This window comes from Urocitellus parryii, chromosome 14 (genome assembly GCF_045843805.1).
Source record: "Urocitellus parryii isolate mUroPar1 chromosome 14, mUroPar1.hap1, whole genome shotgun sequence".
Taxonomy (NCBI): Eukaryota; Metazoa; Chordata; class Mammalia; order Rodentia; family Sciuridae; genus Urocitellus; species Urocitellus parryii.
In genome coordinates, this window is record NC_135544.1 from 24,223,849 (window position 1) to 24,240,475 (window position 16,627).

General features: G+C 32.2%; 1 protein-coding gene across 10 annotated transcripts in view; it reads left to right on the forward strand.

Moving 5' to 3' along the window:
- The window catches only part of Pcm1 (pericentriolar material 1), a 95,218-nt gene that overhangs the window by 8,224 nt on the left and 70,367 nt on the right, over window positions 1–16,627 (forward strand). For 7 of the 10 annotated variants that reach the window (XM_026389421.2, XM_026389426.2, XM_026389427.2 and 4 more), the window contains 5 exons: window positions 5,838–5,955; window positions 7,565–7,810; window positions 10,355–10,624; window positions 11,289–11,459; window positions 11,631–11,747. In XM_026389421.2, coding sequence (XP_026245206.2) covers window positions 5,860–5,955; window positions 7,565–7,810; window positions 10,355–10,624; window positions 11,289–11,459; window positions 11,631–11,747 — 900 coding nt within the window. In that variant the 5' untranslated portion in view covers window positions 5,838–5,859. The remainder of the gene's footprint in view (window positions 1–5,837; window positions 5,956–7,564; window positions 7,811–10,354; window positions 10,625–11,288; window positions 11,460–11,630; window positions 11,748–16,627) is intronic. The other 3 variants (XM_026389428.2, XM_026389429.2, XM_026389430.2) reach the window with 1 other exon arrangement.

A 16,627-nucleotide genomic window follows, 5' to 3' on the forward strand; every position in this document is an offset into this window, starting at 1 on the left:
TTCCTCATCTCCCAATTGTAATAGTCTCCAAGTTGTATTGATTCTACCACAGAAATCTTGCTTGAATTGGTCCCCCTCCCCTGCCCCACTTTACTGGAGATTGAACCCAGAGGCACCCTATCACTGATTTATATCCACAATCCTTTTTATTGTTTTATTTCTATGATCTTGCAAAGTTGTGTAGGCTGGCCTCAAATTGGGATCCTTCTACCTCAGCTTCCCAAGTTGTTGGGGTTACAGGTTTGAGGCATTGTGCACAGCCAGATTTTTTTTTTTTTTTACATTTCTCTTTACATTCCTAGTCTTTTGATTATGGGAATCTTTTTATTATTCTAAATATTAATTTACATTAATAGGTCTATAGATTAAAATTTAGAGGGCAGAGATCCATATTTGTTTTTTAATTTTGTTTTAGTTGTGGATGGACACAATACCTGTATTTATTTTTATGTGGTGCTGAGGATCAAACCCCTTGCCTCACATGTGCTAGGCAAGTGCTGTACCACTGAGCTACGACCCCAGCTGAGATCCCATATTTTTAATGGTGGCTTTGACTTGCTACTCTTTTCTTTCTTTCTTTTAATATTTATTTTTTAGTTGTAGTAGGACACAATATCTTTATTTTATGTATTTATTTCTATGTGGCGTTGAGGATTGAACCCAGGGCCTTGCACTTACTAAGCAACTGCTCTTTTACTGCTGAGCCACTACCCCAGTCCCTTGCTACTGTTTTCTACATTGTATAGGGGAGATATTTACTATCTTTGAGAAATCTGCTGAATGTTCATGTTTTGAGAATTCATCCAAATGATACATTTGGTATCATTATTAAGTTAATATTCTATATGGCAATTGCAGTATAACAGTGGACAAAATTATTTTACTAACAGTAGATAATACTTTAGTAAATAGTCTTTTAAAAGATTTTTAAAAATTCTATAATTTTTTCCCCAAATAATTATAATGTACAATTTTTGAACTGTTTTAGAAACTTACTTAATAGTATTTAGTCATTGATATATAAATTCACCTTTAGAACAAGTTCTTCATTTTAGGTTTTTTTTTTTTTTTTTTTTTTTTTTTTTTTAAATATCATGGATTGAACCGGGGTGATTAACCACTGAGTCACATCCCAGCCCTTTTTTAATTTTTTATTTTGACACAGCATCTTGCTAAGTTGCTTAGGGCTTCACTGAGCTGCTGAGGTTGACTTCAAACTTGAGATACTCCTCCTGCCTCATCCTTTGAGTTTCTGGGATTACAGGTGTGGGCCACCACCGTAGCTGGCTATAGGAAATTTATTGTAATTCAGAAATAGAATGTAAGACCTTCTCCAAATATATTGTTAATTAATTTATCTTAAAGTGAGTTTACTTTATTGTTGTTTTGACAGAAAGTAAAACATGTAGGTTGGGGATGTAGCTCAGGGATAAAATACTTGCCTAGTATGTGTGAGGCCCTGGTTTCAACCTCCAGTACAAAACACACAAAAAAAGAAAGAACAGCATACTGTATTTGAAGAAAAAGCTAGCATATGAGAATTTTTACTTAAATATCATAATTTAATCTTCTAACCTATTTACTTATTTGTGCAGTACTAGGAATTGAACCCAGGGCTTCTTCATGCTGGGCAAGTACTTTAGCACTAAACTATATCCCTAGCTGTCTAATTTGCATTTAAAAACAGTTTCCTTTGGGGGCTGAGGTTTGTGGCTCAGTGATAGAGTGCTCGCCTAGCATGCATGAGGCACTGGGATCAATCCTCAGCATCACATAAAAATAAAGATATTGTGTCCACCTAAAACTAAAAAATAAATATTAAAAAAATACAATTTCCTTTTAATACTTTTTTTTTTTTTTTTGGTCAGACTAGGGATTGAATTTAGGACCCTATATGCCAGGCAAGAACTCTGCCACCAGATGTTTTTAGTACTTTCTAAAAAGTACACTAACACCTCTATTGCATTTGTATTTTTGGAGCTCCTTTAATATTACTGACATTAATATTAATGTCATTACTTCTAGAAAACAGTTGTTGCAGAACATTTTGTTTAAATGAGTTGTTTCAGTTCACTGGAAATAACTCTCTTAGGGTATTAACTATTTTAAAAGGCCCTAAATATACTTCTAGGTTAAAAATAATACAAATGATTGCTTAAATATATATAAATCAGAGAAAAGAGGGAAAAAGTAATCTCATTTCTACCCTGTAACCAATAATTAGTTTAATAAAAGCACTTTAGTATACTTCCTATTTTTTAAAAGTCTGTATACAATTTTCATACTGCTTTTTCCTCTTAATATTATGTGACTTTTTACACTATAAAGATGTTATGTTGTTTAGCCTTTGTAATTATATATTTTAAAGGGGGCTTAGTAGTCTACCTGTGGGTATAGGACAATTTGTCTAATAACATGCATCCTGTCATTTGACATTTAGTAAAATCTTAAATTTAAGGTTGTATTCTTAGGTTGGATATGGAGATTTATAAATTTTAGGTCAGAACTCTGTTTTAGTTCTTGATGAAGTATTGCCAAAATACTTTTCCGAAAGATTATATCAGTTTACGTTCTCATCATAGTATCTGAGTGTTCCATTTTCCCTTTACTCTCAACCAGGATTAGGTAGTATGTAATTTATATGAAATTTAACAAGTTTAATAGAGTCTTATTTTAATTTGGTGCTGTACTTTGTTAATATTTTTTATTATTTTATGTTTACTTTTTTTTGTAATATCCTTAATTCTTCATGTGCTAAAGGTATTAACTAACCTTCATATTTGTTTGATCCTTTTCCCCCAGTTTGTCATTTAGTATTTATTCTCAGAATGCTTAAGATTAACTTTTTTGTTCTTATTGTAGTGGTGCTGGGATTGAGCCAAGGAACACTATACCACTGAGCTACATCCCTACCCCTTTTTTAAATTTTGAGACAGAGTCTCACTAATTTGCCAGGGCTGTTCTTAATCTTGTGATCCTCCTGCCTCAGCCTCCTGAGTATTCAGGATTACAAACTTAGCCATCATGCTTGGCAGGATTCATTTTTATGTGAGTAAAGTCTGTTGAATTTTTTTTCTGTGTGTATGTGTGATTTCTTTTTTGTTTTGTTTTTTGTTTTGGTACCAGAGATTGAACCCAGGGGCACTTAACCACTGAGCTACATCCCAGAACTTTTATTTAGATTTTGAGACAGGATATCATTATGTTGCTTAGGGTCTTTCTGAGTTGCTTATTAGCCTGGCTTTGAACTAGTGATCCTCCTGCCTTAGAATCCTGAGTTTCTGGGATTACAGGAGTGTGCCACCATGCCTTGCTCTGTATTCTAAGTTTAGTAAAGTCTGTATTTTTAAATCCATTCTATTTTCTTATTTGTTTTTTTATCTTATGAATTTTTGTCTTGTCTGTTTTTAATTTATTTACAATATTTGTGGTTTAAGATAGCTTTTCTTAACATTAGGAGGATTAAACTTTAATGCAATAAGACATTTATTATTTACTATGAAATTAACTTCCGTGTAGAATAGTATCAGGATATGTCCATGGGAGAAATGAGAAAATAATGACTGAAGTCATTTTTCTATATTCTGTGTTTGAGATAAAGAATTCCAGTTAAGAAAGATTACCAAGGTTCTTAATAAGTCTTGAAAATTGTTAGCAAATTGTCCTATCAACTGAATAATCCTATGTTGTAGAATTGTGAGGATAAAGTGATATAATGGACGTAAAGTATTCTGTGTGGTGCTGAGTATTTTCTTTCTTGAGCTGGTACTAATTTATATATAGATATTCATGGTTGAATGTCTTAAATTAATTTAATACCCTCCTGACCTCTACTTGCTTTTATTTTCCATATACCAATATTTGTTCTGGCTTATTTATTTTTCCAGATGAATTTTAGAATCATTTTTCAAGTTTCAAGAAGGATCCCGGTGGGATTTTTATTGGAATTACATTAAGCATTTAGAAAAATGATATGATTGCAATATTTGGACTTCCCGTTTAATTACCTATTATATTGTTTTATAGCATGTAATAGTGTTTCTTCACAAGGGGAAAATTATATTATTCTTAGATAATTTGTGTATGTTACTGTAGCATCATTTCCCCTACATACGTAACTATATATTTGTATATTTTTTTGTGGTACTGGGGATTGAACCCAAGGTCCCACACAGATGCCAGGCAAGTGCTGGACCACTGAGCTATGTCTCCAAACTTTTTAAAATTTTATTTTGAAACAGGGTCTTGCTACGTTGCCCAACTTGCCTTAAACTTGGAATCTTCTTGCATTAGCCTTCCAAGTGTCTGGGATTACAGGCATGTGCCACCACGCCTGGCTTCCATTATTTTTTTTTGAGTGGGTATTGGTAATAATTTGAAGTTCTCTAAATTTTTTAATGCATGTTCTTTAAGAATCTCACCTTTTTTCAATATTAATATTCATATTTTTTCTTTCTTTTTTTCATAGAACTTTTGAAACGGTGCTTTACTAAATTGAATGTGGCATTCTTATTTTGGCTTTTGTAGGATTGTCCTTCATGTCTTATTTTATGTATAATGTTGACTGTTGGTTTTAAATATACTTCTTTTCAGCTATTTGGAGAGTTATTAATGTATGCTATTTCAAAGATTACAAACAGTTTTAATAACTAAGGAAAATCTCAGTGTATTTGTTGTTTTTAAGATTTTCAAATATTTGTTGAATTTTATCACATCACTTTATTTTGAGAAGATAAGATTTAACTTGTTATGTAATCTGTTAATGTAATATGTATTCTAATAAACATTCTAGCATTAAAATATCCATGGGATTAATCCTGTTTAGTCATGGATGATGATCTTTTTGCTTTTATGCTGCAGCAAATGGATCTTAGAATTGAAGCAGTTTGGATTTAATCTTTTTTGCCCTTTTAGCACAATGACTATAGTAAAATTATCTAACTCTTTTGAATATTATTACTTTTGTTTGTAGTCTAATGGCTCTCCCTGTCCCTTAAATTTTAGATAAAATTATCTCAACATTTCTTACTCCTACATAATTTTATAACTATTGGAAATCCAGAGTCCTCTACTAGATTATGTAGAAATTTTTTCTCATGACCATTTCTGCTTCTGAACCTTTGCTTCCACCATTGCTGCTTCTGTTTCTAGTCTCTTTAACCCAGGTATGACATTAAGTTCTTGTCCTTATTTTCACATGCCCAAGCAAAAATCTCTGGGGAGCTTGGTAGACTTCAGCAAATAAGGGAAGCTATGGTTACTACATCACTGTTCTTAAAATGTATTTTAGCCATTGCACTCTTGGATTTTATTGGCCCTTCACCCCACCTTGATCTGCTCCTGTCTCCCCACCTTCTTGTCATCTTACTTAACGTTCTGATATATCTTGTTTCTCCTTGTTCCATGCAGAGTAGTTCTAACTTTTTTGGATCTTTGGAATAAAACTAATGCCAGTTTTCTTGTGGTATCACTTTTATGCCAAGTTCATTAACAGTGCACTGGTTCTGTTAAAAAGTTCTTTCCTACCTATTTTCTTTACGTTTTAGGACTGTGTTGAGTAAGTTAAAATAATCTTAAAGCATGCAGTGCACATAATGGATATACAGAGGGTTTCTTTTCCTTCTCTACTCAAGCTACTTAACTCATGATAACATAATATATGATAGCACCTAAGATAAAGTTGATGTTGTCTGTAACATATGGTTGATAGTGCTTCTTTTTATTTTCACAAAATTAGTGTTTCAGAAATTCCTTTATATGCTGAGTTTCATGAAATGATTTAAACATTGAAACTTATTTTTATGTGTTAAAACCCTTAGTTTTTACTTGTCTTTCAGGAAATTAATTGTTAAAGCCAATATGGCCACAGGAGGAGGTCCTTTTGAAGAAGGAATGAATGATCAGGATTTACCAAACTGGAGCAATGAAAGTGTTGATGACCGACTCAACAATATGGTATGATATCTTACTATTGATGGTGTTGTTGATTTCTAATGTTAAAATGCAGCTTTCTCCACATCAAATCTAACTCACTGTTTATTAACATTGCTAGCTAATATATTAAGGTACCCTGGACTATTCATTATTAGTTGAAGACCCTTTGATTATAACTAACAAATCAATTTGACTTAGCTTAAACTAAAAAGGAGATTTGTTATAAGGATATAAAGGTGTTTTATGGAAACTATATGAAGGAATATAGGTGGATTTTAGGGAAGGGACTGGAAAAAGGAACTGGAAAGTTGTCAAGAATCCACTCTATTTCTACTGTGACTCTGCTTCTAAGTACTTTTTTTTTTTTTTTTGTTATCGGTGGGGTTGAGACCAGTGGTGGGTTAATCACTGAGCCACATCCCCAGCCCTTTTTTACTTTCTATTTTGAGATAGGGTCTAGCTAAGTTGCTAAGGCTGACCTCAAACTTGAAATCCTCCTGCCTCAGTCTCCTGAGTCACTGGGATTAAGGCATGCGCCACCATGACCAGTTCAAAGTACTTCTTAACCCAGTTTTCTCTTCACAGACTAGGATTATCTGCTTCTCTGGTCCATGAAGTTATCGTGTAATTGCCCCATCATTTTAAAGTTTTCAGTTATGGCTACAATTATATGCTGATTGGTTATCTCTTATTTCCAAATTGAAAATTTGGGATAAGATTTTCCTAATTTGGATTGCATATGTATTTCTTTTCCCTTCAGCTATGGCCAGGAGAGAGTAGGGTAAGTATAAAGGGTTGACAGGAATACCTATATATGGAAGGGACAGTTCATAGAGAGGCAAGTTTTATTATAAATGAGAAAAGTAACCCAAATGGTTTCATTATAGTAGTAACTAATATGGATAAGGTAGGAATTATAGATGTTTTTGTTGAATGAATTAGGGTATGTGGGTGTAATTAATAAAAATTTTTTATAGCAATAATGTTAAGCATATTTTAATTCTGTGTGTGGTATTATATAATACATCATTGTCTATAAAAATAATAGTTACATTTATTGCTTACTAAATGTGAAGCACTGTATTAGATGTTTATGTATTTCATTTTTAATCCCATTTTAAAGTTTAGGATTTTATGCATTAGGAAGCAGACTATAGTAAGTTAAATAAATTGCCTAGGGTCACCCAGTAGAACATTTCTTTAAAAAACAGTAATTATTTTAGAACCCAGGTTGATTTCAGATCTGTTGTCTTTTTTTATTGTGCATGCTGACTTCAATCTAAAGGAGGCCAGTAAACTTGTCTATAGTTTATTTCACTATTTAATTTATAAATAGAAAAAAAATTTAAAACGCTTTTGAAAATGTTTAGATTCTAAGGTTGAGATTTGGGGATTTGTCAGTGATGTATAATAGGAAAGTAATCTATTTTCTGAAGGATAGGCTGTGATTTAGCATAGATACAATAATGGGGGGAAATGGGTTAATTGACATAAATGTCTCTAAGGTGTATGTTTACACAAAAAGTGTTGTTGCCTTAATCTTAAGACTGATCAAAGATTTTTAAGCTTATCAAATTATTTTCCTGATTTGATAGAGGCCAGATTAACTTATGCTTTTACTTTTTTAAAGGATTGGGGTGGCCAGCAGAAGAAGGCAAATAGATCATCAGAAAAGAATAAGAAAAAGTTTGGTGTAGAAAGCGATAAAAGGGTAACTAATGAGATTTCTCCGGAGTCATCACCAGGAGTTGGAAGGCGAAGAACAAAGACTCCACATACATTTCCACATAGTAGATATATGACTCAGATGTCTGTTCCAGAGCAGGCAGAATTAGAGAAACTTAAACAACGGATAAACTTCAGTGACTTAGATCAGGTTTGTGAATTATTTTAAAAATCAAGTTTTATCTATGGGGAAATAGTTGAAATTGATTTAGTAATTTCTCTTAAGAATAAAAGATTGAGGGTTGTGGCTGTGACTCAGTGGTGGGGTGCTTGCCTAGCATATGTGAGGACCTGGATTGGATCTTCAGCACTACATAAAAATAAATTAAAAAAATAAAGATATTATATCCATATACAACTAAAAAATATTTTTTAAAAAAAGAATTGAGCCTTGTACTTTTTAAAAGGTTTCTGTGCTGTGGAAAAAGAATTTTAATACTCGATGATACTACTATGTCTTTTGGAAGAAACAGGTTTTTTTTCTTTGTTTTTAATTGGTTCTTTTAAGTTGTACATGACAACAGGTTTCATTTTGACATAATTTTAAAAGTATGGAATATAATTTGTTCTAATTCAGTCCCCAGTATGTCCCTTGCCCTCCCCTCCTCCTTCCCCCTGTTCCCTTCCCTCAATTCTACTGATCTTTCATTTACTTATTTTTTTAATTAATGTTTTATGGGTTAACATGATGGTGAGATTCACTGTAGTATTCATATATGAACATAACATAGTTAGGTCAGATTCATTTCTCTTTCCCCATCCTATCCCTCCTTCCTTCACTTCATTCTCCTTTGTCTACTCCACTAATCAATCTACTATTTTTTTTCTTTTAAGTCCCCTCCCCCCCTGCCACCGCCCAACACTTATTTTGGGTTAGCTTCTGCATATCAGAAAAAGTAGTCTGTCTATTTTTGACTTTTGGGGACTGGCTTTTTTCACTTAGCATGTTAGTCTCCAGCTCCATCTATATACCTGCAAATGCCATAATTTCTTTTTTAAGGCTGAGTAATATTCCATCATATGTATATATATATATATATATATATATACACACATTTTCTTTATGTATTCAACTGTTGAAGGGCACCTAGGTTGGCTCCATAGCTTAGCTATTTTGAATTGTGCTGCTATAAACATTGGTGTGGCTACATCACTGAAGTGTTCTGATTTTAAATCCTTTGGGTATATACTGAGGAGTGGAATTGATGGTTATATGGTGGTTCCATTCCTGTTTTTTGAGGAATCTTCATACTGCTTTCTTGAGTGGCTGCACCAATTTGCAGCCCTACCAACAATGTATGGAATGTACCCTTTTCCCCATGTCCTTGCCAGCATTTATTGTTAATTGTATTCTTGATAATTGCCATTCTGACTGGAATGAGATCAAATTTCATTGTAGTTTTCATTTGCATTTCTGTAATTGCTAGAGGTGGGTAACAGTATTATTTCTCAGCTTGCCAAAGACATCTTTCTGGAGTTTATTACTATGCTAATAACTAATTTAAATTATTTCATTATGAAATTAAATTTTGCATGATACTAACTGAACAAAAATTGTTATTAAATAAGTGGAAAGGGAAGGTGCAGTGGTGCATGCCTTTAATCACAGTGGCTTGGGAGGCTGAGGCAGGAGTATTGAGAGTTCAAAGCCAGCCTCGGCAAAAGTGAGACGTTGAGCAATTCAGTGAGACTCTGTCTCTAAATAAAATATAAAACAGGGCTGGAGATGTGGCTCAGTGGTTGAGTGTCCCTGAGTTCAATCCCTGTTGCCAAAAAAAGGAAAAAAAAGTAAGTGGAAGTATCCAGTTTAGCTTTAGCATATTTATTGGTTAAGTGTGGGATGTACAAGATTACCTAAAATACAATTATACCAGTTTGAATTGGATATGTATTTCTTTTCCAGGTCATCTGTGACCAGGAAAGGGTAAAATAAGGTTAGCACGAATATCTACCCATGGATTGAGGTGTAGAGACAATTCATAGAAATATGAGTTTTTAATTATAAAAGAGGAAAGTATCTATGAATGGCTTTGTTGCAACAGTAACTGAATCTCGCAATATGGATAAAATAAGAATTTGTGGATGTTTTTGTTAAATGAATTATGTGGATATGATTAAATAAATAAAAATATTTTATAGTTAAAACTGACTTGTATTTATATAATCACTGAAATAAAGCTTAGATGAATTTTTAATCTAAAAGCCAATAGACATGATAATGAACTCTTGACCAATGTTTTACTGTCACACGTGCTTTAAAGAGAAATGTTTCCACATTTACAGAAAAGGGAAATTATTAGTTAATACTTAATTTATACCAGATACTAAACTGAATACTTTTTTCAAAATAGTGCTGCACATAGGTCTTTATGCTGATGTTAATATTAAATAACATTGATTCGTTGGTTCCAAAGACTATAAAAATTCTGTAAGGAAGTAACAAATAGCAGTATTAATTATAAATATGGCCCACAAGTTCTGATAAGTCACCTAGACTAATTTTGTTCATATTCATCAGTTGTCGGAAGAAAATGAGAACTAGGAAGTGCTAATTAAATTTTGTAGATCTGAAGCTTTTTCATATTTTATTACAAAGCTATGTCTGCTGAATCAATACTTGATGATGAAGCTAAGAACATTTTTAAAAAGTGGTTAAAGATTACTGTTTGTGATTTGATTTCATTTTCATGTATAGAGAAGCATTGGAAGTGATTCTCAAGGTAGAGCCACTGCAGCTAACAACAAACGGCAGCTTAGTGAAAACCGAAAGCCCTTCAACTTTTTGCCTATGCAGATTAACACTAACAAGAGCAAAGATGTGGCTGCAAGTCTTCAAAAAAGAGAAGTGATTGGATCAACACAATGTAAAGAATTGTTTGCTACTGCTTTAAGTAATGACCTTTTGCAAAACTGTCAAGTCTCTGAAGAAGATGGTAGAGGAGAGCCTGCAATGGAGAGCAGCCAGGTGATAAAACTAGTTTATTTTGCTTGTTTTCACAAACCTCAAAGAATAAACATTAATATTTAAAGAACTATATTAGTTATGCACATAGGAATTTTAGTTAGGTGGAATTAAAGTATTTCCCTGACCCTCTTCCTCAATATACCAGATATACTTAAAGTAGAATAAATATTTTTTAAACTAAATGATTGGAAATATGGCATATAGGTTCACTAAGATTTCTTTTATTCACAAAATAATGAATGGCTAATTTTGGTAAAGGGAGATTAGAAACAATGTGATTAATAGATTTTCGCTAATAATTTTTTAATGGTAGTATTTTTAAAAGTACTTTTCAAAGGATAATACTTAGGCATAAAAAACATTAGAAGGAAATTTGTATAAATAATAGTTTCTTTTATAACTAGTATTTATCAAGTTAATATAAGGTAAAATAGTTTTGAAATTTATTTTTAAATTGATAGTGATTTTTAATCTTGCCAATTATATTGATTAAAATCCAAATTTGATTCAGACTTTTTGCATGTATGGATTCATATAATAAATCTAGATGTACCATTATTCTTTTTGAAGTAAAAATCTATAAAATTGTTGCTATTGAGATGGTTATGTTAAGTTTTACATGATGTGTATCATGCTATTTTTCTTTTTAATATTTCCCCTGCAGATTGTAAGTAGACTTGTTCAAATTCGTGACTATATTACTAAAGCTAGCTCCATGCGAGAAGATCTTGTGGAGAAAAATGAAAGATCTGCTAATGTTGAACGCCTTACTCATCTAATAGATCACCTTAAAGAACAAGAAAAGTCATACATGAAATTTCTCCAAAAAATTCTTGTAAGTTTTGTATCTTTTTATAACATCGAGTTATTTTTATAATATATCACTGATGACATTTTGATGCTATCCTAGAGGAGTTAACGTATTTTCAAAAAATCTTGCCACCCATTATAACATTTTACTGCCCTTTTTAATAGTTGTATGATTTATACCACTAAAATATTTCAGGCTAGAGAAAATGAGGAGGAGGATGTTCGGACTATAGACTCAGCTGTGGGATCTGGTTCTGTAGCTGAGAGCACATCGCTAAACATAGATGTGCAGTCTGAGGCTTCAGATACCACGGTAAGCGGCTTTTTGGTAATTAAAGTGCTGGAAATGAAGGTTTAAACTTCCCCCCCATTTTTCACAGTGATATTTTATAGGCGTTCTTTAATGAAAAGTGTATTCCAGGGGAAGAAACCCTCAAACTATTAATGCTGTATGTATGTTTTAATGGATGTTTAAAAATTTTAATTATATTAAAGTACTTTTTAAAAAAAATTTTAATCTTTATTTCGCTTTATTTATTTTTATGTGGTGCTGAGGATCGAACCTAGTGCCTTACATGTGTGAGGCAAGCGCTCTGCCACTGAACCACAACCCCAGCCCACATTAAAGTACTTTTGATGGCTAATTTGAAAATTTAATAATTTCTGAACTTTAGCTTTCAGAAATAGTTTTTCTAATTTGTTTAAGTATAATTTTACTAATTTTAGGAGGCATTGGATGAGTTAAAATTTATTGTGGATGTAAGGGGTATTGTAATCACTAATGATACTCATGATTACTAAGTCTATAATTTATTGGAAAAGTATTCATGTTATTTGCCATTGGGGAGCATTTTAAGAATATTAGGATTTTTAATTTCTCAAGCCCTAGTTTGGTACTGTAGCAAAACCAGATGATTGAAATATTTAGATAGAGTAGTAAATAGGACAGGACAGCATTTTCATTATTATTTTTTTCATAGTGAGAAAAATACTGTATTTTGTGTGTGGGCGTGTGTGGTACTGGGGATTGAACCTAGGGGTGCTCTACCACTGAGCTGTATCCCTAGGACTTTATGTCTTTAATTTTGAGACAGAGTCTTGGTAAGTTGCTGAGACTGTTCTTGAATTTGTGACCCTCATGCCTCAGCCTCCTAAGTTGCTGGAATTACAGGTGTGCATCACAGCTCCTGCCAATACTGTAATTTCTGACTGAAAAGTGAAATTTCTTTTGAAATTTCCAAAGCATGAAACCATGCTTTGGAAAATAATAATTTACAGAACTTTTGAGGAAAGGTTTGTAGAAAAGACTTTACTCACAGATATTAGTGTGCTTTAAAACTAGTATACTTGCAAGCATTTTTATTTTAACAGGTACGCCTATACATTAGTAAACTTTAAAACCTATTACCATAAAGATTTTCTTTTGAAAGGATAACCATATATATATATATCTCCTGTTTTTGAGATTTGTTCCAAAATACCATTCAGCATTAGGAATTTGAGAGTTTGTTTCCTTTTAGTATTCACCTGCATAGTTTCTTATCTGCCTCCTTTCTCTTCCCTGCCCTTCCTAATTTGAAGAGGGAATTTGAATGTTTTTTTTTTTTTTTTCTCTACCTTGCTTTCACCAGGAAATGCTCAGAAGGCTTGATCCAAACAGTTGTTGAAGAATGGATTCTACTATGGGGAAATAGTTTTTCTATGTACAGTGGTGCTGAAAATAATTTCTTCCTTACATACCAGCAGAAATGGAAGGGTTGGGGCAATGTGGATAAAAAAATTTATTGGAGAAGGGTGGGAAATGGTATAGTTGATTATTATAGTTTATATTCTAATTTTTGAAGTGTTCACCATGATGAGAATTTTTTGCATAATAACATAAAGCCATAACATTATGGAAATTGCTTAATAATATGTTGTAGGATAAATGTTAAAATATGCTTTAACAGCTTTGTGTAGCTAGGATATGATATTTATTAATTATAATAAGTAACAATTTAGTCTAAAAAATGTAAAGTTCTGATTGATTTTATTGCCACTTCGGGTGGGGTTGGATTACTTTTTTAAAGATGAACTGGGTAACTTTTGTGTTTATTTAAAAGACTGGCTTATATGTTAAACAGAAGTTTGTATTAAGAAATTAATATGCTACACTATTTAATAAAGGAGGCATCTTTTAGTCTGAGAATTCGGCCGTGCATTGAGGACAAACTAGGGAATTCAGCCTCACGAGAACAGGTTTCAGACATTGACGTTACTACAAGTCCAAAAGGGAAAGGTGACAGACCTCCTCAGAATGACAGGGAACTGAGGCCTAATAGGAAATATAGCCGAAAACGTGGATTTCCCTCAAAGGTATACTTCACAATATTAACTTGGGAAGTCTCTAAGTAGCACCTCTTTTGTTCATATTCCTTTTCCTTATTTGCTTTCTGTTCTTGCTATTACTCTTAAATACATAAATTATTAACATGGTTAATTATTATACTGTAACTTGCTTTGGTAAAATGCTATCCCTTAGCATTTTTATTTCTTTCTGCTTTCTTATATACCTTCCCATGGATTATATGTGGCAGCTGATTTTAATTTACATTAACAAAGTATTTAAAGTGTAATTTGATTTCCTTTTTTTTGTTATCTAGGCTCAAAATACCTAACATTCTTAAATCCAGACTATTAGTCAGTTACCTTTTGTTTCTGATATTAGTGTTTGTGCATTATGATACTTTTCATTTTGTCTTATTTTCTGTGGTAATTCATCAAAGAAAAAGAAAATTGAGGGCTGAGGATGTGGCTTAAGTGGTAACGCACTCGCCTGGTGTGCGCGGGGCATTGTAGATGTTGTGTCCACTGAAAAACTGAAAAATAAATATTAAAAAAATTCTCTCTTTCTCTCTCTCTTTTCTTCCTCCTCTTTCTTTTAAAAAAAAAGAAAAAGAAAATTGAGCAAGCTATTAGCTTTCTTCTCTTTGTAAGAATGATAAGCTTTATAGTTGTTTATATTTTTGTTTTTATTGGAAACCTTTTTTTTAGGAAAAGTAATTATGTAGTAGACTTGTTTATTAATGTTTTTGCTGGGTTTCTTTCAGTGTTTGATTTAAATGTTCTTTCTTTTAATTTTCTATGATTTGCATAAAGGTATTGAACATAAGTTTATGTAGTTCCACCTGAAAGTTTGGATAAAAATAGCATTCATAAAAGTATTTATATCCTTTTGCAAGAGCAAAGTGTTTTAATAATTGAGTATATACAATATTAATTTCATGTTTTATTAATAGCTTATTATCTCCAACTGGATCTTTCTTCTCTATTTTGTAGATATTTATATTTTCTTTTTATGACTGTTGAAAAATCACAAAACTTAATTCTAGATTTTTGGCAGTTTGTGTTTTTTGTTTGGTTTTGTAGAGTTCGAGGACACAGTTTGAAATCAGTTATGGGGATCTTGCAATTTAAAGTGTTAATTAAGTAAATGGTGCCCCAACAGAGGAGTAAAGTGGGTGATTATTTTAAAAACTAGTAGCAGTGAAGAGGAGAAAGTGAACATGAACCACAATAATATCCTTTGGAATTTTTGTCTCCTTTTATCCTGAATAGTAACAAAATTTGAGAGTTGACAGTACAGTCTAGTTTATCTTAGCTCTATTTTTATCCCCATAATGTGTTATTGAAAACTCTTTTCTATTCTTAAGTTTCTTTGAAAATTATTTTTATAAGTGAATTTGGAGTTTATTACAATTTGTCTTTAATCTTGATTCTTAAGGTCATCCTAGTGTGGTTTTATTAGTACTCAGTTCCTGAAATGATTTTAATTTCCTAGGATAAAATTTATTCCCAACATTTGACTTTATTTTTTCCTCTGCTAAACAGAATCTATTATTCTCACCATTCCTTCCCTATTTCCTCCTTTTTAGAATCCTTTCAAAATGTGTTATGTTAGGAAAAAAAGGTTGAAGTCTGAGATTCAGAGTGGAAAACAACCTTATGAGTTGCAGCTTGATATGAAATGAGTAATATTCTGGTAATATTCACCTACAGAAGCAGATTCCATTTTATGAAATATTTTATAGACATGATATTTTGCATAATTTTACAAAAGAAGCCTTCCACAAATACCCATACCCTCATTGTTTTCTTTTGCTATTATTTTTACCGTTTCTAATTATTTTACATGAGGTAGCCTTCTCTCTCCAACCAGCTCTGCCTCTTTAGAAATTGTATTTTATACTTTGTGTTTAGAACCCAAGCATAGTATTTAGGAGCAGACACTATGATGTAAAGAACAGTAAAAAAGAAAGTAGGAACCTGACTTAGCTTAATTGTGCCCTTGGACAAATTACAGCTTTGTCTTCTCTGGGTTCACAGTTCCTCACTTTTCACATGAAAAAATTATAGTAAAAATTGTCTGAAACTGTAAAAATATATTTGGATCTATGAATAATTACCAGAGGTATGCCAGATTAGTGGAAGAAAGGAAGACCTTGGACTTAATGAAATTTGACTCATATATATGCAGTTTGGGATTTTATGACTAAGTTATTTGTTTTTATAATTTATCTGTTAAGTAAAAATGTAGTTTTATTTAAACTCTTTTGAGTTTAAATAAAAGTGGTACATACCTCTAATCCTAGCTACTGAGGCAGGAGGATCTAGGCCAGCCTGTACAACTTAGAGACACCCTTCTCAATGTAAAAAATAAAAATAAGAAAAGGCTGGGGATGTAGCTCAATGGTGGAGTATTTGCCTAGCATGTTCAGGGCCCTCTGTTCAATCCCCAGTACTGCCAAAAAAAAAAGTATACATTTGAAGGATAGATAGATATAATCTTGACTTCCTTTTTGTATTTCTATTCCAAGTACCTTCTGGGCATGTTTTTATTCCGAGGTAATTTTATTTTCATTCTGCCATCCTCACTTTCTTTGCATTTGTTCATAGTCTACACCTCTTCCTTTTACTCAGCTTTTGTAAATATCTGTCTGAAATGTTATTTACATGGGTACAAAAGTTATTAAGTGGTGATAGAACTCCACAAACTTAAAAAATTGTTGGAAGTTCATTTTTGGATTAATGAAAAATATGAAAATCGTTGTAGTTCTCTCATATCTCATTCCAATGAGATAATGTACCTGTTTTGTTCTTTTTTTTTTTACATTTTACCAATGACTTTGTTGAAATTATTGTGAAATGATCTTT